This window comes from Doryrhamphus excisus, linkage group LG12 (genome assembly GCF_037039965.1).
Source record: "Doryrhamphus excisus strain RoL-2023G ecotype Guam linkage group LG12, RoL_Dexc_Guam_v1.1, whole genome shotgun sequence".
NCBI classification, from domain to species: Eukaryota; Metazoa; Chordata; class Actinopteri; order Syngnathiformes; family Syngnathidae; genus Doryrhamphus; species Doryrhamphus excisus.
Window position 1 is genome coordinate 11,968,477 of NC_136368.1, and position 18,301 is coordinate 11,986,777.

General features: G+C 39.5%; 1 protein-coding gene across 6 annotated transcripts in view; it reads left to right on the plus strand.

The window, feature by feature from the left end:
• Nucleotides 1-3,912: 3,912 nt before the first annotated feature.
• The window catches only part of myo1b (myosin IB), a 58,343-nt gene continuing 43,954 nt past the window's right edge, over nt 3,913-18,301 (plus strand). For 4 of the 6 annotated variants that reach the window (XM_058082230.2, XM_058082232.2, XM_058082231.2 and 1 more), the window contains exons 1-3: nt 3,913-4,182; nt 10,915-11,063; nt 15,137-15,252. In XM_058082230.2, the coding sequence (XP_057938213.2) occupies nt 10,935-11,063; nt 15,137-15,252 (245 nt within the window). In that variant the 5' untranslated portion in view covers nt 3,913-4,182; nt 10,915-10,934. The remainder of the gene's footprint in view (nt 4,183-10,914; nt 11,064-15,136; nt 15,253-18,301) is intronic. The other 2 variants (XM_058082233.2, XM_058082236.2) reach the window with 1 other exon arrangement.

Consider the following 18,301-nt stretch of genomic DNA (forward strand, 5'->3'; position numbering starts at 1 on the left):
TTAAAACTATTTCTGTGCATTTAGACACAGACAGACTGGAGAAGTGAATTATCTACAACCGTCGTTCCCCAACGGTTTGAACATTTGATCCCCAGCCCTGTGCCCCCCTACTACACTTGAAAGAGGAAAAGAACAGCATGTTCGCCACTCCCCTCTTCTCAGTAGGGATAGTAGTCCTTTTTATAGATGGTATAAAAGATGGTATTATTGAACATATGAAAGGATCTGCTCCTTTGAAATGGACAGTGACAGAGACATCCTCATTTCAGTAAGCATCACTGTCTTTCCTTGGAACACCCCTTAGTGTGCAGCACAAACATGGATAAATATAATGGTCACATATTGTTTCCTTCTGGTGCTCTAGCATGAACAGACATCATCAATACAGGTTCATCGTCATGCCATTTCACCACGCAGATCTGGTCATTTGTAATGTGCTGATGTATCTGGTCCGGTCCTTTTCATTTCTTTCTCAGTTGTTTGCTTCTGCACTGCTGCAGGGATGCGTTCCTTTATAACTGTATCAGTCACATACAAATACTTCTTCATTATGTGTTCCACCTTGCACTAGCGAAAGGACAGGAAGCAGAACTGGACGTAGCAGAGATGAGGATGCTGAGGTTGACACAGTGGGAGTGACCAGGATGGATAGGATCAGGAACAGGTACATCAGAGGGACATTACATGTTAGAGGTCTTGGAGATAAAGTCAGAGAGGCCAGACTGAGATGGTTTGGACATGTCCAGAGGAGAGATAGTGAATATATTGGTAGAAGGATACTGCGTTTAGAGCTGCCAGGTAGGAGGCGTAGAGGAAGACCAAAGAGGAGGTTTATGGATGTCGTGAAGGAGGACATGAGGGTAGTTGGTGTGAAGACAAGGTTGGATGGTGGAGATTGATTTGCTGTGGCAACCCCTGAAGGGAAAAGCCCAAAGAGAAAGAAGATGTGTTCCACTTTGAATGCATGTGAAGAACTGGTCCCAATAAACCTTTGACAAATTCACTTAAGCGTTAATCTGAGCTCCTGTCTAACCAATGTTCTTCCTTCATGTATCGTCCTTCTTTAACAATATTTGCACAATCTAATAACATTCAGCTCATCCTGAAAGTGGTAACATAAAGAAGTCTCATGCTTTCATATCATCCTGACCACACCGCCGAGTGTATTGTTAGTTTTTCAGCCCTCTATATCATCAGTGGATTTTTTTTTCCTCAAAAGAAAATCTAATTAGTTTGAACATTTGTGTTTTCATTGCAGGGAGGCTAGATAATTCTGCATTTCTAAGACATTCAACAAAATGTTTTTCCCTTTGGCAAATTGAACTTCTTGTACCTGTACATCAAAACTGAGCTGTCATCTCAGACAAAGAATTCACACAAAGAAGAAAAAATGTTTCCTTCAACTTGGCACAACAGAACAGATGTGTCCTCGGGTGCATAAAAAAACAAATGTCACTGGGCAGGTTGACGACATCAATCAAAACAAAGTTTCGGCTATAATCTCTGGCCATCTGGCGACTCGTAGTTTTTCAGTATGAAATAAAGTTTTCTCTCAAACATGAGAATGGAAACAGTCCGCCTGTGGGCAAAAATACCTTACCTTTTAAAAGTAGAACTGACTTTATTTGGAAGGACAGGAAGTTCAGCTCGGCCCTGGGATGTAAGGGCCTTCAACAGTCGGCTGGAAATTACAATTTCCGTTATGTAAGTTAAAGTAAACTAAAGTTACTTGTGTGATTTGTTTGGTTGGGCAAGCAATGATTTGGGCTGCTTTCTGTTTCTTCAACCTCTTTCTGAAGATATCGATTATGACCCAAATAGCCGGAAATCATAGGTGATGGAAAGCTTGCATGATCTTGCAGGAGTGCTTCTCAACAGTAAACGTTCAATTATCTCAGCACAGTTTTATTAATCTATTTTGAATGTATGCAGAATGCTGGGGCCAGCAACTCATACTGTGGTTCAAACAGATAAATACCAGTAAGTAACTATGATTAGGTTCTCAAATCTATTTCAAATAAATATTTTTGACCCCTGGGGGACATGACAAACTAGAATTGAAATCCACTGTTTTCCATGACATGAATATGACATTCAGACTCAGACTCAGTACATATAGCTCAAAACCAAACAGCACACAATATGTTTAACATCAAGCAGAAGAGAGCTGGGGATAGTCACATCACTGCAATTACTTTGGGCGACATTCCCAGATTGAGACAGCCACAGAAAAAAAAACAGCAGCAAAGGTGGAGTTAGAGGCAGAGCTAAAGGATACAGCGTACACTTGCATGACCATCAACCATAACATATGATGTCTTGCTTATGCACTCAGACTGAGTGATATCATCACACTGAGGCATGACATATTGAATTGTGGTTATGAACAAATATGACAAAACTCAAACATCACTCATTTTCTGACAGTTGAGTAAATTTGGCTACTGTGATAGCATGCCAGATATGCGTGGCATTCTGCCATATTGCCCTTTTGAGTGTGTTCAAGTTTTGTTAGAGCTGTTACTTTAGCATTGCAAAGACATCCATCCATTTTCTATGGATGGGCGTATGCCAGAGACTATCCCAGCTGACTTGAGGCTAGAGGAGGGGTACACCCTGGACTGGTTGTACCAACCGCAGGGCACATATAGACAACAACCATTCACACTCACATGAAACCTGAGTACCCGGAGAAAACCCACGCACGCACAGGAAGAACATGCAAACTCCTCACATTTGAATCCAGGTCTCCTGACTGTGTGGCCAACGTGCTAACCACTTGTACACCGTTCGGCCATTGTACATGATTTTTTCCCCGGAACGGGAATGAAGGGACGAGTGTGTTTGTTGGAATTTGAGCTAAAACTGTTGGCTTTCACAAATATACAGTACCTGACAGCATTGAGATGCGGCCAGAGGTTCACATACACTCATTACGGCCAAATGCCATATTTATTGATTGTTTTATTTTTTGATTTGCCTGCTGGGTGGATGTATGCGAACTGCACAGTCATCATTCTCTTTTTTTAATCTCACTGTGTTATTTTCAGATCCAAGCTATGCACCTGTAACGATTTCTTTCTCCTGAAAAGAAGAACATGTACCTTCTTTGACAAGGTTCTCATTAAAGAGGCTGCTGGGAGTGGTTGCAGACACATTGCCCCTGGCCAGCAGAATTTCAGCTTGTTACACTCCTACTTTGGGAAGGCCTTACAAAACAGCAGCAGCTGCCAATTTGCACATGAAACAGTGAATTGAATACAGTATTAATAACTTTAGAAGTTATGGGTGTTAAATTCGCTGCCACTAACTTTTTTGATATCGTCCTTATCTTATTCTCATAGTTTGTAATGCTTAAAAGAATTAAGTACTTATTTTTGCACACCACAGACACAGAAACTGAATTTTTAATTGTACAAACACTGGATTATATGCTTGTATGGTCTGTGTGTGAAGAAATGGAAGTCATGAAAATATGTATTTATTGTATTGTTTTTGGTGTGCTGCATTATCTACTTTGTGGAATATGCTTCCCCAGTTTTATCACGTAGACAGCAACATTCTGGAACAGTCAGCAAATGTTTGTGCGATCTACATGTATAACACATGAGGGCGGTGTTGTGCAATGATGTAACAGTATGGAGAGTGACGTCATCACTTACATGTTGCATTGCTATTCATCGCGGAAATCGTGGAACTAATTCTGGGAAAGTTCTTTTAAATGTTTTCTTTCATTCAAAAAGTTCATTACAGTATTTTTGCAATACTGTGTACTCTTAATGTACGTTGTGACTGCTGAAAAACAACAATTTGTATCTCCTGTGACATAAATCAAATCCAAGTGAAACACAAAGGTTGTATCCAAATCTCCAATAACACGTGAAGGCAACACTACCCCCACCTCCATTGCACGCCGGAGGTGATTAGAGAACGCTCAACTATCCTAGAGACGCAGCTTTGGACACTCCCTGCGGCCGGAGGACCCTGAGCTCTAAGTCCATCCAGAGCTCCATTGAAAGTGCACCTAGAGCCACGTCCATGCTCCTATATTACTACACGCGCTAGTTCGCAGAGCGGGGAAGGACTTGGAGCCACTCGGACGTGGGGAATCCTCTTCAGAGTTGTACTTTTTGTCCGAAGATTGGATTTTGGAAGAGAGGAGGCAACTGTTGAGTTTCGGAGGTGAGTTCGGCATCTAGAGTGGTTTAAATCTGTAGCAACCACTAACGCGGTTATTGTTTGTTTTGGTTGATACAAGTGTGAATTAAGCTTCGAATCCCCTCCCAACTCATTCATTCGTCTTCACTTCACCGTCGAGGGAGCTTAGTATCCATTGTGATTTCTTTTGACTATAGGTGGTTAACTTGATAGACTTTGTCAGAGTAGGCACATTTTTGCAAGCTTGCTTGGCTCGTGTTTCTCGAGTGTGGATTTAATTGACTGCATCTGGCATCTTGTATGTAATGCCCGTCGAGTCATGATTTCATTATTTATTATTACTTTTACGTCAAAACATGAATGGACCCGGGAGTCGACCCAGGACCGTTTGAAAGTAAAAAATGGTATAAATAAATAAAGTAAACAACTATTCAACATTTTGTTGTTGAAACAAGTCCCTGTGTTACGTTGAGATAATAACAATGCATCTTAGTGAGTTACCCACAGTGACCTATGGTGTAAGACTTCCTTTGTTGGCTTGCTGGAGTCAATCAATAAAAGTTTTGATAAACTTCCACTCTTATTAGTCCAGTTTCCTCTGTACATCGGTATTGAAGACCTTTGCACTAGAAGTTGTTTGAGCAGGTAAATGAAATGAGTGTCAATTGTGTATACTCTGCATGTTAATCATAAATGGAAAACCTGCCAAATCATTTGGATTGTGTTTAGTCCAAACACCAACTACAGTAGGTCATGGGTTGATAAACATGAATTGTGTTTCATTAACAATACACCTCCTGAGTCAACACTGACATTTTACAAGGAGTTACAGGAGATCTGATAGGATCTGATGGTTATTGGGGTTATTTAAGTTTATTTTAGTGTAGAAGAAAATCAATTGTGAGTTTTCTGTTCAAACAATGATGTAAGACAGGGGTCACCAATGTGGAGCCTGCGTGCAGCAGAGTTGTAGATACCAATATTTTGTTATTGTTCTGTTAAAACAAGAATATTCTATTTGCTTGGGTTGAAATAAATGAGTAGCTCTTGGTCATTTACTTTGTAAATGTAGGTCTCACAAGAACAAATATTGGAAAAAAACACCACACATGCAAGATAATTGTGAAATGTGTGCAGTTGTATATCATTGTCTTGACTACAGCTGCAGCAATTAATCGATGATTAGGCCATTAATCACACATATCAACTTTGCCTTAGTTATTGAAATGTTTGCCTCTTTTCTGATAAGCTGCAGGCCACACAACTAAGTGTTGATGTTTGGTTCATATTGAAGGCCCAAATTGATTAGTCGGTTAATCAAAACCACAAACCTCAGATTAATCGATTATATAATAATAATGATTATTTGCAGCCATAGTTCTGACAAATCATAAATTATGTTTCTCATACCTGTATTCTGGTGGGTGTTTTAAGTTTATTGTGCTCCATAAATGTGTGTTTCATTATCACCACCTACTAGGTGGTCACGGTCAAAGGTGGTGTATGTAGAAGGACCAAAGTCTCTCAGCTGGGTTATGGTGAATAGTGTTTGTACTTCCTTTGCCTACTGGTGTAGCTTAGTGTGGTGACATGTACAGTGTATCTGATGTTGGCAATGATGCTCATGTGCTGCTCCAAAGACATTTGATATTGTCTGTACACTGGCAGTGGAAATCATATCTGACCAATTTTTCCAACACATCAGCTTTGTAAAGCAGAGGCAACAGATGTTATCTGTTTGTCTACATACAGCTACAATCTCAATATATATTTTTAAAGCATTCAACTTTCCGAACATAACTTGACCCCCTCGATGCTTGCTTGAGTGATAGTGTTGTCCATTTAAATTTGACAGCTGCTTCCTCTATTCACAGATGAAACCAAGCCAGACCTAGTCATTGACCGCCATGCTGATCCTGCTAATGCAAAGCAGTCTGGTGAACATTTGAGTGTATTCATGCGCTCACACTCTGGGATAGTGCAAACTTTGCACGATGCTGTGGTTTAGCTCTTTAACAGCTGATGTGAATTGTGATTTGGACCATTGTGGACCTATGGCTGTTGATAGGAGGATCCTATTTCTTTGAAGTGGTTTTTAAAGAAGACTTGATGCTTATAGTATGCGTTGTAAATAATAGTCAATGCAACCTGTTAGTCAGAGCATTCTCTTACAAGATACATACAGCACACCCGGTATTCTCTAATGGGTTGTTTTTGCGCTGAATACAAAACAGAAAAATTAAGCACACTATCAAAAACAAGCATATCGTTCATATCGATAATGGCTGGATTTGATGCGGAGGTCTCATGTTTCAAGATGGTGCAGGCTAGTTAAGGCAGCTCAGTGTCTTCTGCAATGTTATGGTGTTTAATAGTGCTTTATTTATTACTTTTTTGTCTTTTTTTGTGCCACGCCGACCCCTTAAGCAAGTGTGTTGCTGTGGATGTTCATCTTATTGTGTTTGTAGCTTGCCGTTTGCGCCATTGTATGCCGCTGTTCGCTTTGAACAATGTTTTGCTACACTGAGCGATCGTAGATCTCTGCGGAGATATGAAAGAGGAGAGGCTGCATAGCAGGAGCGAACAGCAATTTTCTCAAAAATGGACGATGCACCTTATAATCTGATGCGCCTTAAATCTGTAAGAATGTTGTTGTGCTACTATGGAAAATGCTTCGCTTGATTGAATGTAGTTTAATTAACCTAACATGCATTTTATTTTTAATGTGGGAGACCCATGCATGCACAGGGAGAACATGCAAACTCATGTTCTCATGTGCAAACAGAGACGCCCAACGAAGATTCAAACCCAGATCTTCCAGGTCTCCTGACTGTGTTGCCAACATGCTAACCCGATAATCCAATCCCACAAAATAGATCCCTAATAGCAAAAGACCGTAGGTAAATTGAGCTTTGTCCTTTTGGGTTAGATATTGTCACAATACCGGTTACTCTAAATGAAAACGTTACAAGAGTGGTTGTGTGACTAGTAGCTAGCCTTTTCCAAAGGGCATCTTCACAACGAGGACAAGGGATAAATGGGGACTGATCATTCCTGGATTTCATTTAGTATGTTTTGTGACATGGTATTGTAAATGCTAATAAATTGAACAATACATTTGTTCAGTTCAGTCACCTGGTCTGGCTTTCTTGTTTGGTTCTACTGTATTTGCCCAGTGACTTGTACATTTTTTTGTCATCAACACTCTTTGTGGAGCCTGCTATACAAATTGAAATGGAAATGATGGCTATCAATGTTTGCACACCTTCCACACTCTGTATTATTCTCACGCTGCAGTTTCATCATCTCTGTATCCAGACACGGTATAAACCAGTAGTGTTACAATCACTGAATAGTGTGGAGGACCCCAGATTCCAGGAAGCAACTTGCTGTGTGCGAGTTTAGTGGACTGCTCTTTGGCACAGACTCATACCCTGATGCCTCACCGTGAAGGAGGTTTTTAATTGTCCATTATTGCCTCCAAGTTCAGATATTGTTACTCATCTATTATTATAACCTTATTTGCAGGGAATTTACAGACTATTACTTTGCATAATGAATTTTCTTATTTATTCAGACATAGTTGATGCCACTTAATGTTTTTGTAAAAAGAAAGCATAGTTTAACACGGTAATACAACATTTATAGGTCAGAAAAGTGTAAAAAAAAAAAAAAAACAACCATAAATGGTCCCAGCTTAAACTGTGCTGTTTTTGAGTATGTAATTTACACTAGGAGGACTGACTCATTTTGCACTGATATAAGTACATTTATTTGTATTTTGTCTCGTAGATTTGACCTGACTGAGCTATCTAGGTCATTGTTGGCAAAAAAAAAAAATCATTATTGTTTTGATGAAATTCGAAGCACAATATAAAATTTTTGCAGATTAAAATCTATTATGCATATGTTTTTTTCTCATAATTGACAGATACCCAATGTTCCAATCTTGTTTTGCTGAAAATCATTGAACAACACCCTTGCAACCACACATATCTGAGGTAGGTCTCTCATAGAAATTAAAGGGTTACTAAATTATCCGCCATACTATTGAATTATCAGTTTCTGTAGTATTATTGTCGCACATTTTAATCACAAACAAGACCTGGTTTGAGCCTCTTACCCGCCAAAAAATGCACAGCAACCGACAATGTCATGAACTCCATATTTTTCCTTGTAGTAGCTCTTTTCAGTGCTCAGAAGCAGAAGGCCGCTGTCTGGCTCTTTAATCCAACTAGTGTTAGTCATAGCCTTAGCTTGATTGTTAGCTATCAATCTTGTAGAGCAAAAGGGCTGACTTTCAAACATTCGCGGTGGTGGATAAGATTGGAGGGTAAGATCGGTTTCTAAACCGATCCTATCCTATCCTGAAATGAAGGATATTGATCAATCGATCTGCCTGACAATACATTATTTTCTATGAGTGACTTTGCTTCACTCAGTAATTTAGAGTTGAGATTACCGAAGTGACCTGAATATACGACTAATATATAAGTATTCATTCCTGAAAAAACATTCTGCAGAAGACCGGTCATTGTCTCTTTGACATTTATACAGGAAAACGAACAGGCCGCCATTGTGGAAGTCAACGGAGCACTCACTCACACGGGGTAGAGTAGACGGGTCTTCCGACACATTTTCTCCGTCACATCCTCATGCTGTCTGCTGCTGTAATTTTAACACCCGACAGTGTCGTGCTCACAACTGACTGCTTCATGGATGTGTGTAATCTTGGCAACGGTGCTCTTTGAAAGTATATTTTAGAAGCTTTTTGGGAACTCTGAGTGGGTAAAAATAACTGTAAAAATATAACCAAGATGTGTAACTCAGCAGAGAGCATTTTTCTTCCACGTTTTGTCAAATGAAAAGTAAAATAAATAACATGTTGAGTATGTGCCTGTGCACACAGTCGTACTGTGCACTTGAGCACCCTTTGACCACTCTGCAATAATAATCCCCTGAGTTTAATCAAGACGGCCAGGTCTTCTCTTCTCCCTCTTTGGAATAAGTCCAACAGTTAGAATTTAGCAGCAGGTGGCAACTCTTATTAATGGGATTGTGCTACTGGCTGTGTACAAGCCAAGTCCAGATCTGTGGTGGATGCTGACTGTACGTGTCAGACGGAAGCCACCTCTTGCCAACCAGAATGGCCACCTTGATGGTTGTGCATGTGTGTTCTCTGACCCCTCTTGAACTCTTTCATGGTTTAGGTCCAAGACATTGAACATTTTCAGCTTCTATGTGTACATACAATGGAACCTTGGTTTTCATCAATAATCCTTTCATCTTTTATTGACGTTTCTGAATACAGTGATGAGAGGAGGTGAGGGGGCAGACGAGGCATGCAGATGCCGTTTCACTCTAGTCTGATACAAACTTCAATGATTTACATGATTTATGTATAACAATGATTTCATAAACTGATCTCTCAACCATTATGACACAGCAATCCACATGTGTCAGCAGTTGCTTCGGTTTGTATATTATGCAGTTTCATTTGGGGGAAAAAAAACAGTAATTAATTCACTCTTGCCTATCTATTTCAGTCAGCTTTCTTATGGGCTAATGACATTAGGCCCTGGAGGGGAACAGAAGCCAGGGAAAAAGTGAAGAGGAAGCCTACACAGGGAGCCAATTTTTTTTCCCCAAGAACTTGGTCTGTTTCTAAGTTACGGCTTGTTTTACAGCTGAAACAGAGTTATGCATTGGAAAGTATTGAGGGTTTTTGGGTTGAGTAGAGTGGTTTTATCACCTGCACAAGACTGACTGTTTGCATTTTCTTTTTTTTACATTTTTCAGAGTGCCAACTCAACTGTCTCCGATATCTTTTTGAATTACAAATGCTGCTTATTAAGATGCTTATTAAGAAGTGTATCCAAAACAGTGATGTGTTGACTTCACTTCCAGAGAAAACAGAAATTCTGTATTTTGACAGCGGTGAACAATGGTGATGGTTACATGGCCTCATGTGTTGGCCTGGTGTGAGAGGTCTGTCACAGCAGTAAACATTTGCGTTTGTGGTTGAGCAAAGCCCCGTATCATGGCGATGAATGTATGCTAGGCCCCTCTTTTATCTCCTGTCCTATAGCGGTGGGATTATTGTCCCAAAGGCTTTTGGGAGCAACACAGAAGTGAAAACTGCTAGCTCCAGCATTGTCTTTGTACAAGTACTCTCCAGCCTAGCCTAGCTTTTACTGGATCCAACTGTCAATGCTGCATCAAGCAAGAAGTTTGGTAACATTAGACATTACGACCTTCTTCTTTGATCTATAAGACACACAAATTGGAACTTTTTACATCTGAGCAGACACCCAAAAGCAGAGTACAATGTTCTGGTTATGTAAATATTTATAAGCCATTCTTGCAAGCCAGCAGAGAACGCCAAGCAGTATTTTCTAGTTGCATTCTCCTGTTTTTTTTGGTCTTTTACTTCAAAATGACTCGCAGAAGTAATTCCACTTCATTGTATGATGGCCGTTATGCACATGCTTCATGTGTGCCACATGAAGGTGTGCCTTATGTATTACATCGTTTGCAACCATTAATCCACTCCTACGTGAATGCATTGTTTTGCAAGTCAAAGACAAACAAAAGTTAGCTGCTCAAGGGTTATATTTTCTGAATATGTTTTACGTATTTTTTTAATTTGCGTCTAAGACCTTACAAAAATTCACGAAAGGTAAAGCTAGCCATACCTTTCTTTTAGTTTATTGCAGAGCCTGTTTGAGTTTGACAAATATCCTTATTTTTTTGCAGGGAGGACACCGGCAGCCAAAATGGAGGTGAAAACTAAATCACTTCTGGACAACATGATTGGGGTCGGTGACATGGTCCTCCTGGAGCCCTTGTCTGAAGACTCCTTCATTGAGAACCTGAGGAAACGTTTTGACCACAATGAGATATATGTAAGTGTTATTGAACAAGTGGGTTTTTAGAACTTTGTCCCTTCCTCAAGTGGACTCCAGAGGTACTGTAAGTCAGTGGTTCCCAAACTTTTTACTGTCAAGTACCCCTTCAGACATTGGACCTGAAGTCATGTACCTTCTACTCCTGGGGGAGGCTGCGTAAAAAGTTTGGAAAACATTGGCCTGATATTTCCATTTCTTTCAGAGAAAAGATCTCTTTCTTTTATGCTCTTCTTCAAACTAGGAATAATGCAGATCCCACAGAAACCCAGTAATAAATAAATCACCTCTCCAAGAAACGGGGAGGATGGAGATGATGCATTTTAAATGAGGCATGACATTCTGGACGTGGGGTTCATATTGACAAAGGAAGCTTGAATGATGTCATTGATTAATTGGTGGCGGTTTCCAACCCACTACATCTTGTTCATTTGCCCTTTACAATGTCTGTGACTGACCTTCTCTAAGCAAAGGTTTACTAAACTATTCTTGTGTCATAATGGGGACTGAGCTTCATGGTCAGACTGTCTGGCTGTTCTAGACATCAGCTGTTATGATTACAGCTCTACTCCGGTTGCTGTTGGCTCACAGTGCCCAGGGGATGCTGTCAACTCATGCAGCAATGATAGCCATAGCAGTGCACTAGATATTGTCTTAAGACACAGCTCATTTCCTGAGTTCAGCTGATGTTTGTATATTGCTAAAGTTCCGAGGTCTCTGGAACGAGAAAGTCAGAGCTTCTGATTTTAGAAGTTAAGACCTAGATGTTGTAGGAAAAGTTAAATATACAGTACATCACTCCCTGGTAATTGTTCCTATTTTTCTATTTGAAAAACTATTTTAGTAGAAAGATTTATGAGGTAAAAGCAATTTATCTGGAGTCTGGGAAACCAGAGCTCAAGTTTCTCAAAATAAAAGTGACTGTAAGGCCAACATGCTAACCACTAGGACGTCGTGTGGCCCCTCTCTCATGTATGATATTGTGTTTTTTTAAACAATGTTGTTAAATAAATGCAGTGGTACCTCGGTTATTCTCCAAAGGGTCGGTCTTTATCGTTTCCCATAAGAAACCTTACATGGTTTCTTATGCAATGAATCCATTCCAGACCCCCACAAATACCAAAACAAAACACATTTTATGGAGAATAATTATACTGTCACATGCAGAAAAACAATGCATAATATATATGAATGACCAAGGAAATTGATAAATGAACATTTAACATTGATGAGCAGAGGGAGGGGGAAAAGGAAGAGCCACACGGACAACACCTTTGTTTTACTACATTAGTGTTTCTCATCTTTCTTATCAAAGTGCTGGCATTGCAGCTTTGATAAGTACTTACAACGTTCTCTCATTCCATGATTTTATTTTGCAGAAGTACTCAAAAGAAAACAGACTTATGTTGTAGCTGTGTTAGTTAGCAAATAACTACAGAGCCAACTGGCGATCACATCATAGAAGGGTGATGGAGCTGGGGGACAATGACTTACAGGTGGCAGTTGAGAGCATGGCAACAGGCATGTTTTGTAAGCCACTGTACGGCCACAGTTACGTAGATTCACACAGTGTATTAATATGACAAGAGTTAGTCACCAATCCATGGGTACTTGAGTCCACAAAATTATACGCTGGCAAATGCACTAGTTTTTTTTAATGTAAATGTTTAGACGAACGGTAACTTAGACAGTGGGCAAAAACTGTTAAAAACCAAGGTCCCGCTGAAATAGGATAAGTTAGATGCACTTTTCATTTTTGTGTGCGTGCATGTGATTTTGACATTTTTAAGAAACCCTCATCAGCATTTAACATTGTTTAGATTGGAATCAATATATTCCTTTGTTGCAGCCCTCTGCACTTGAAAAGGCCCAACGCTTCCTTCTACGTGATGTTGAATGAGAGGCTGTGGGAGGTTGTTGCCACAGGCAAGGCCATGCTACACTCTTTTGGAGTGGGTTACGCAACAGCCATTACCATGGACAGTAAAGCCAATTTTTCAGGTTGATGTGTGAAAGTGCTATCTAGACTGTTTTGAGCGTAGGAGGAGGATGGAGTTGATGGCTGGTTATGTTCTCAGCTGAAGTGTTGGATTGCTCAGACCTGGTGTTGACGTTATGTAAGGTTTTACTTAAGAGATGCAAAACATAGAAGCGCACGAGTTCCTGTTTGTGCTTTATTTCAGTTGATGTTTGCTTTGTGTGGGATAATGGGATATCTGTTTTTCTTTGTATGTTAGTGGGACTGCTGATAACACATCAGCAGTTTTGTGTCAAGGCTAACGCACTCTCTCATGGCAGAAGTGAGGCAAAAGCCTTATCTTTTGTCATCATGCGCATATTAGTGAGCAGTCTTCCGATTTTTGCACTCACATAGTGGCTAATTACCCATTTACCGCACCATCTCAGAGCTCCAGACAGCGACTAAATGCCGCCCTTTGTGACTAAAATATGAGACATTGCAAGTGTAGATTTTTTATCTACTTGTGCATGTGCAAGTCAATTGATGAGTTTGTCACAGTCTAAGCCTTATGATGCCAGTGTGTGCATTCTAATTCAACTATTCTACCATCTTCGTTTACACCAGGGGTGCTCATTAAGTCGATCGCGATCTACCGGTCGATCGCGGAGGTGGTACTGGTCGATCGCGGCGTGACATTAAAAAAATATCCTAGCATCAATGCCGTCACTTGATTGATATACAGCGCAGCCATTCAGATGACAACTGAATGTTGCCCTTCGGGTGACCAATCAAATCAAACAACGTCTCTAAATGTAGCAGAACTTACGATGTCAGCCTATCATTCATCCCCGTTACTTGACTGACATACAGGACAACCAATCAGATGACAACTAAATTTTGACCTTTAGGTCACCGGTCATGCGTAAACAACAATGCAAAGTGCTAAGCTAGTCGGCGAATTGCGTCAGATTTTAAGCCCTCGCTAAAGTTTATGGTCACTAAAATGAGTGAAGGAGCTGGACCAAGTAAAAAGGCAAAAACATATCACTTCCATACGGAATGGGAGGTGGACTTTTTTTTTTCACAATGTCTTTTTCGAAGTGCGTTTGCCTGGTAATTACAAAAAATGTTAATAGTTAATTATGTGTGTTTTGCAATATTGGCTCATTTGGTTATGTAAGGTACATCAACATACATTGTACGTACAAATAGTCCTCAATACATTTGAAAATAAATAGATGTTTTGCATTTTTGTACTGGGTAGATCATTTTGACTCGGTCATTTTAAAAGTAGCTCGCATGCTGAAAAAGTGTGAGCACCCCTGGTTTACACGTTTGCCTGGCTCCACTGTCTGTGGTGGTAGTTATCAATTTTTCCATAGTGAAATGTTGTCTTTAAAACAAAGAAGCAAATTAATTAAATTAAAAAACTAAATTAACTTCATGTTTGTGTCAACTAGTATGTTTGTTTCACACAATTAAATGCAAAAAAGTCTGATTGGTTGGCCTTGCCAACAATGTGTCCCTGATTTACGGAAGTTGGCAACCTTACCACCTTTTTTTTAATTACTTTGTTGTTGAGCCAGTTTACCAACCCACATTAACTCCAAAAGAGGAAGAAGGGAGACAAACGCCAAAGAAGTAAAGAATATTGGAGTTATACTGTATATGATGCCACCAATGAGGCCTTCCACAAACTAGGGATGGAAACGGGGTGACTGGAGAAGGCATGCCAACATTGTTTGCCATGTCTGTACATAATAATAAACAACATAAGGTCAAGCATCTACGAGGATTGAAACACAAAGGACGTACCAAAAAAAAATATGTATGTGTCTGGACCCTGTGGGGGCAGAGGCTATTGTGGATAACAAAATAAATGTAGAAACTGACTTCTAAATTAAGTTGAATAAAAGTGCCACACAAAGTATCAGATTTCATTAAAGTATCTTCAGTTTCACTTGAGGCAATGCAAGCCTGGACACTGTATTAGGAATCCCCAGCTGGGAAAAGCCGAAAATTCCGCCCCGTGCTTCTTAACAAACAACAATTTGAAGCCAAGTGTTTTTAAAAAGGCACACATTCTTACCAGCTGTTTACTCCTTCCCTGCAGACATATATTGGGAGTGTGGTGATCTCCGTGAACCCCTACAAGTCGATGCTGATCTACACCCCAGAAAAAGTGGAGGAGTATCGCAACAGAAACTTCTATGAACTTAGTCCACACATGTGAGTGCCCCTCCCACACTACTCTGATTTATTTTCCAAGTTTTTTTTCCACCTGGTTATTTTTGTCATGGTTGTGAAGAGTGATTATTGACTAAAATACTTCATAAAAGCTTTAATTCAGGAGTTATTGTCTATTAGTAGTAGCCACTGTAAGTCCAAAAATCCAAGTGCATGCAGTCTGTAATGGGGTGGGGGGCAGAATCAGAAGGGCACTTGCCCTTGTAGAGAGTATGTAGAGTCAGGAGGGAGCTTGTGCTGGCCATTCAGCATCTTGGCTGACCATCTGTTTATTGGCAACCCTAAGCCAGAATTGCCATGAGACTGCCAAGACAAAACAAAGCCAAGACTCGTCAATTAGCCTGCTTTGTCTCTGGCCTGCAACTCTCCAGAGACGGATTGGGCGGAGGGGAATACCCCCTGTCCCAGAGTAGGCACGTGCTTCCCAGACAAAAGCAGGCTTTTGCTTTTTTTACCCAAGCAAGACAAACCTTCCCAACTCGTGTTTTAATCACTTTTCCTTTGTGTGTCAATTCGCATACAATAAAAACCTTGAATAGTACTAAGCTGAGTTCATTTTGGTGATTTCAATCAGTTCTTGATTTATCCCTATAATTTGATGTGGATTGTCACCTCTGCATTCCTGTTGAATTGAAATGAAATTAACATTATCATTTGGCACACTTACTTCTGTTGAATTCTTATTACTGACTATTTTCTTATTATATTTTATATCAGCCCGTGGGACGTTGTATAAATAAAAATAAAAAAAAGCAAACATTTGCCATATTAGAATTGAAGTGATTTTTTTGTGACCTTTTTTTTTTTACAAGAAATAAATGTCAAACTGGCCCCCCACATCCTTTTCTTATGCAGCCCTATGTGTAAAAATTAGGATACTCCTGCCCTACCATTATGGTGTGCTAAGACAAGCAAATTAAATAGCCTTACATAAAACAGCAATGCCATTTCTCTTTCTGCGTGGTCGCGTTTACTAGTTCTGGCCTGCTCTTTATCTTGTGCAGAGGAGCAATGACTTTAAATAAAGCTGCGGCATGTAACCAGCTCAAAAAATGTTTTTAAACATTCAATACGCTACATAAATTGATCTTTATCCTCCAATTGGGCCATCTGGGCTTAGCTCTAATGCTAAAAACAGTCGCAGTGTATATCGACAGTTATTCATTATGTCATTTTGGCCTTTGCCATGCAACACTATTTATGTTTGTTTTCCACAAGCCATTGTTTTGCGTGACTGAATTGCAGCTGATTGCTTTACCGAGTGACTGATGTGGGGCTTAAATTACCAGTACTGTAACAGAACATTATCTTTCATTTTATATAGTTTATCTTCATCTGGTACTTTCGTAACTTAAAATCAGTTACTCAGAAAAGGTTAGAAAAATAATTGGTATGGTTTCTAAAAGTGAAGTAGTTCACGGTATATTCCCATCCCCTCGACATGCTCAGACTTGCAGAAAAATGCCCGATGGAATTATCTGGAAATCTGCATGCTACTTTTCATAGCTTCTAAACATGTGCATTTGGTGATATGTACATGTAAACATGTACATCTTACAACTAAAATGACAAAATGATTATTTTTGTTTAAAAAAATGTTACAGAAACAAGGTTGTAGAATTATCTTCTATTGTAAACAAGCCTGCTGCCATGTGCTGATTTTATCATCTTATTGACTGGCAGAAACACTACATAACAAACAACTGATAATTGCTCAGACCTTTCACATTTCTTTTCAAATAAAGTGCCCCCACACACTAAAGTAAATAACACAGTGGTGTAAACCAGAAACACATTTCCCAATGCAGCAGTGTCACTAACTCTTCCACATTATAATGCATTATAATAAGTTCCTATAAATGGACTTACCTTTTTAGAAACATAATTCATTAAAAATGTTTGACTTCCCTCCTGCCCAGCCACATCGACTCTCAAGGGACCATTCATCTTTCCAGCATTTGTTTACTAGTCAAATTAGCAAATAAACACTGGCACTCACGTGTGGAGCAAACGTTGTTTCACCACAAAAAGCCAAAGGATTAGATGCAATGGACAGCACTTTTACAGGAAAAGTGGAAACCTCAGTGACCAAGGCTCAGCACAGCCTGACAACTGATTCGTATCTGATAACTTGTTCTTATTATGGTCTGGTTCACTACTTCCAGCTCTTTTGCTATTGTAAATGTGTAAAATGAATACTAATGGGAAAAGCATATATTGTAACAAATGTTTATTCATATACTTTTTAGTCTACACACATGAACAAAGTTCAACAACAAATAAATCCCAAGCAGGAACCGTCTCTAAAAGTTAATTTCAAACCGTTTAGTTTGCGACTGACTCACGGTTGTGTGGTCTCTAGAGTAGCATCATATACGTAGCTCCCAAATGTTTGATGTGGTATTGTGATCCCCAATTCTTTCTGTCAGTTACGTCACACGAGTGGTTGGTCGTCAAGGTTTGCGCATCTGTTCCATCTTTCAGCTGTGATGCATAACGATTTCACTTACTCTGACTTGGTGTTTGCATATTAGTATCTAACAATTCTTACAATGTGAAAATGTGAAAAGAGCACCGAACCACATTTTTTCCCCAGTTACAATAAACAATAAATGTTAGTGATACAAAAGGTGCATAGCCATGATCATTTGCATTTTTTTGTTTGTTTTTTTTGGCAAAATGCATGTCATTCACCATAAGTCAGTAAAATGCATGGACATAAGGTAAAATGTACAGCAAAAATGTACCACTGTAAAAAAAACAAACAAAAAACACACATTTTTAGAGTAGTATTTTTCGTAAAACATTGAGATTTCGTACTTTGACCTTTCTTGAACGCACCATAATTATTGAGATACAAAGGTGGACCTTAATATAAAAAAAATCCAGCATCAAAACCTGAACACAGTCGCTATACAATTGAAAGTCGTTATTTTAATTACAACAGGCAAGCAATGTGGATTATGTTGACATTGTTTGCCTTCTTCGACAGCTAGTCGGGATGACGCAGCAGACTGCCCTAATTTCATAA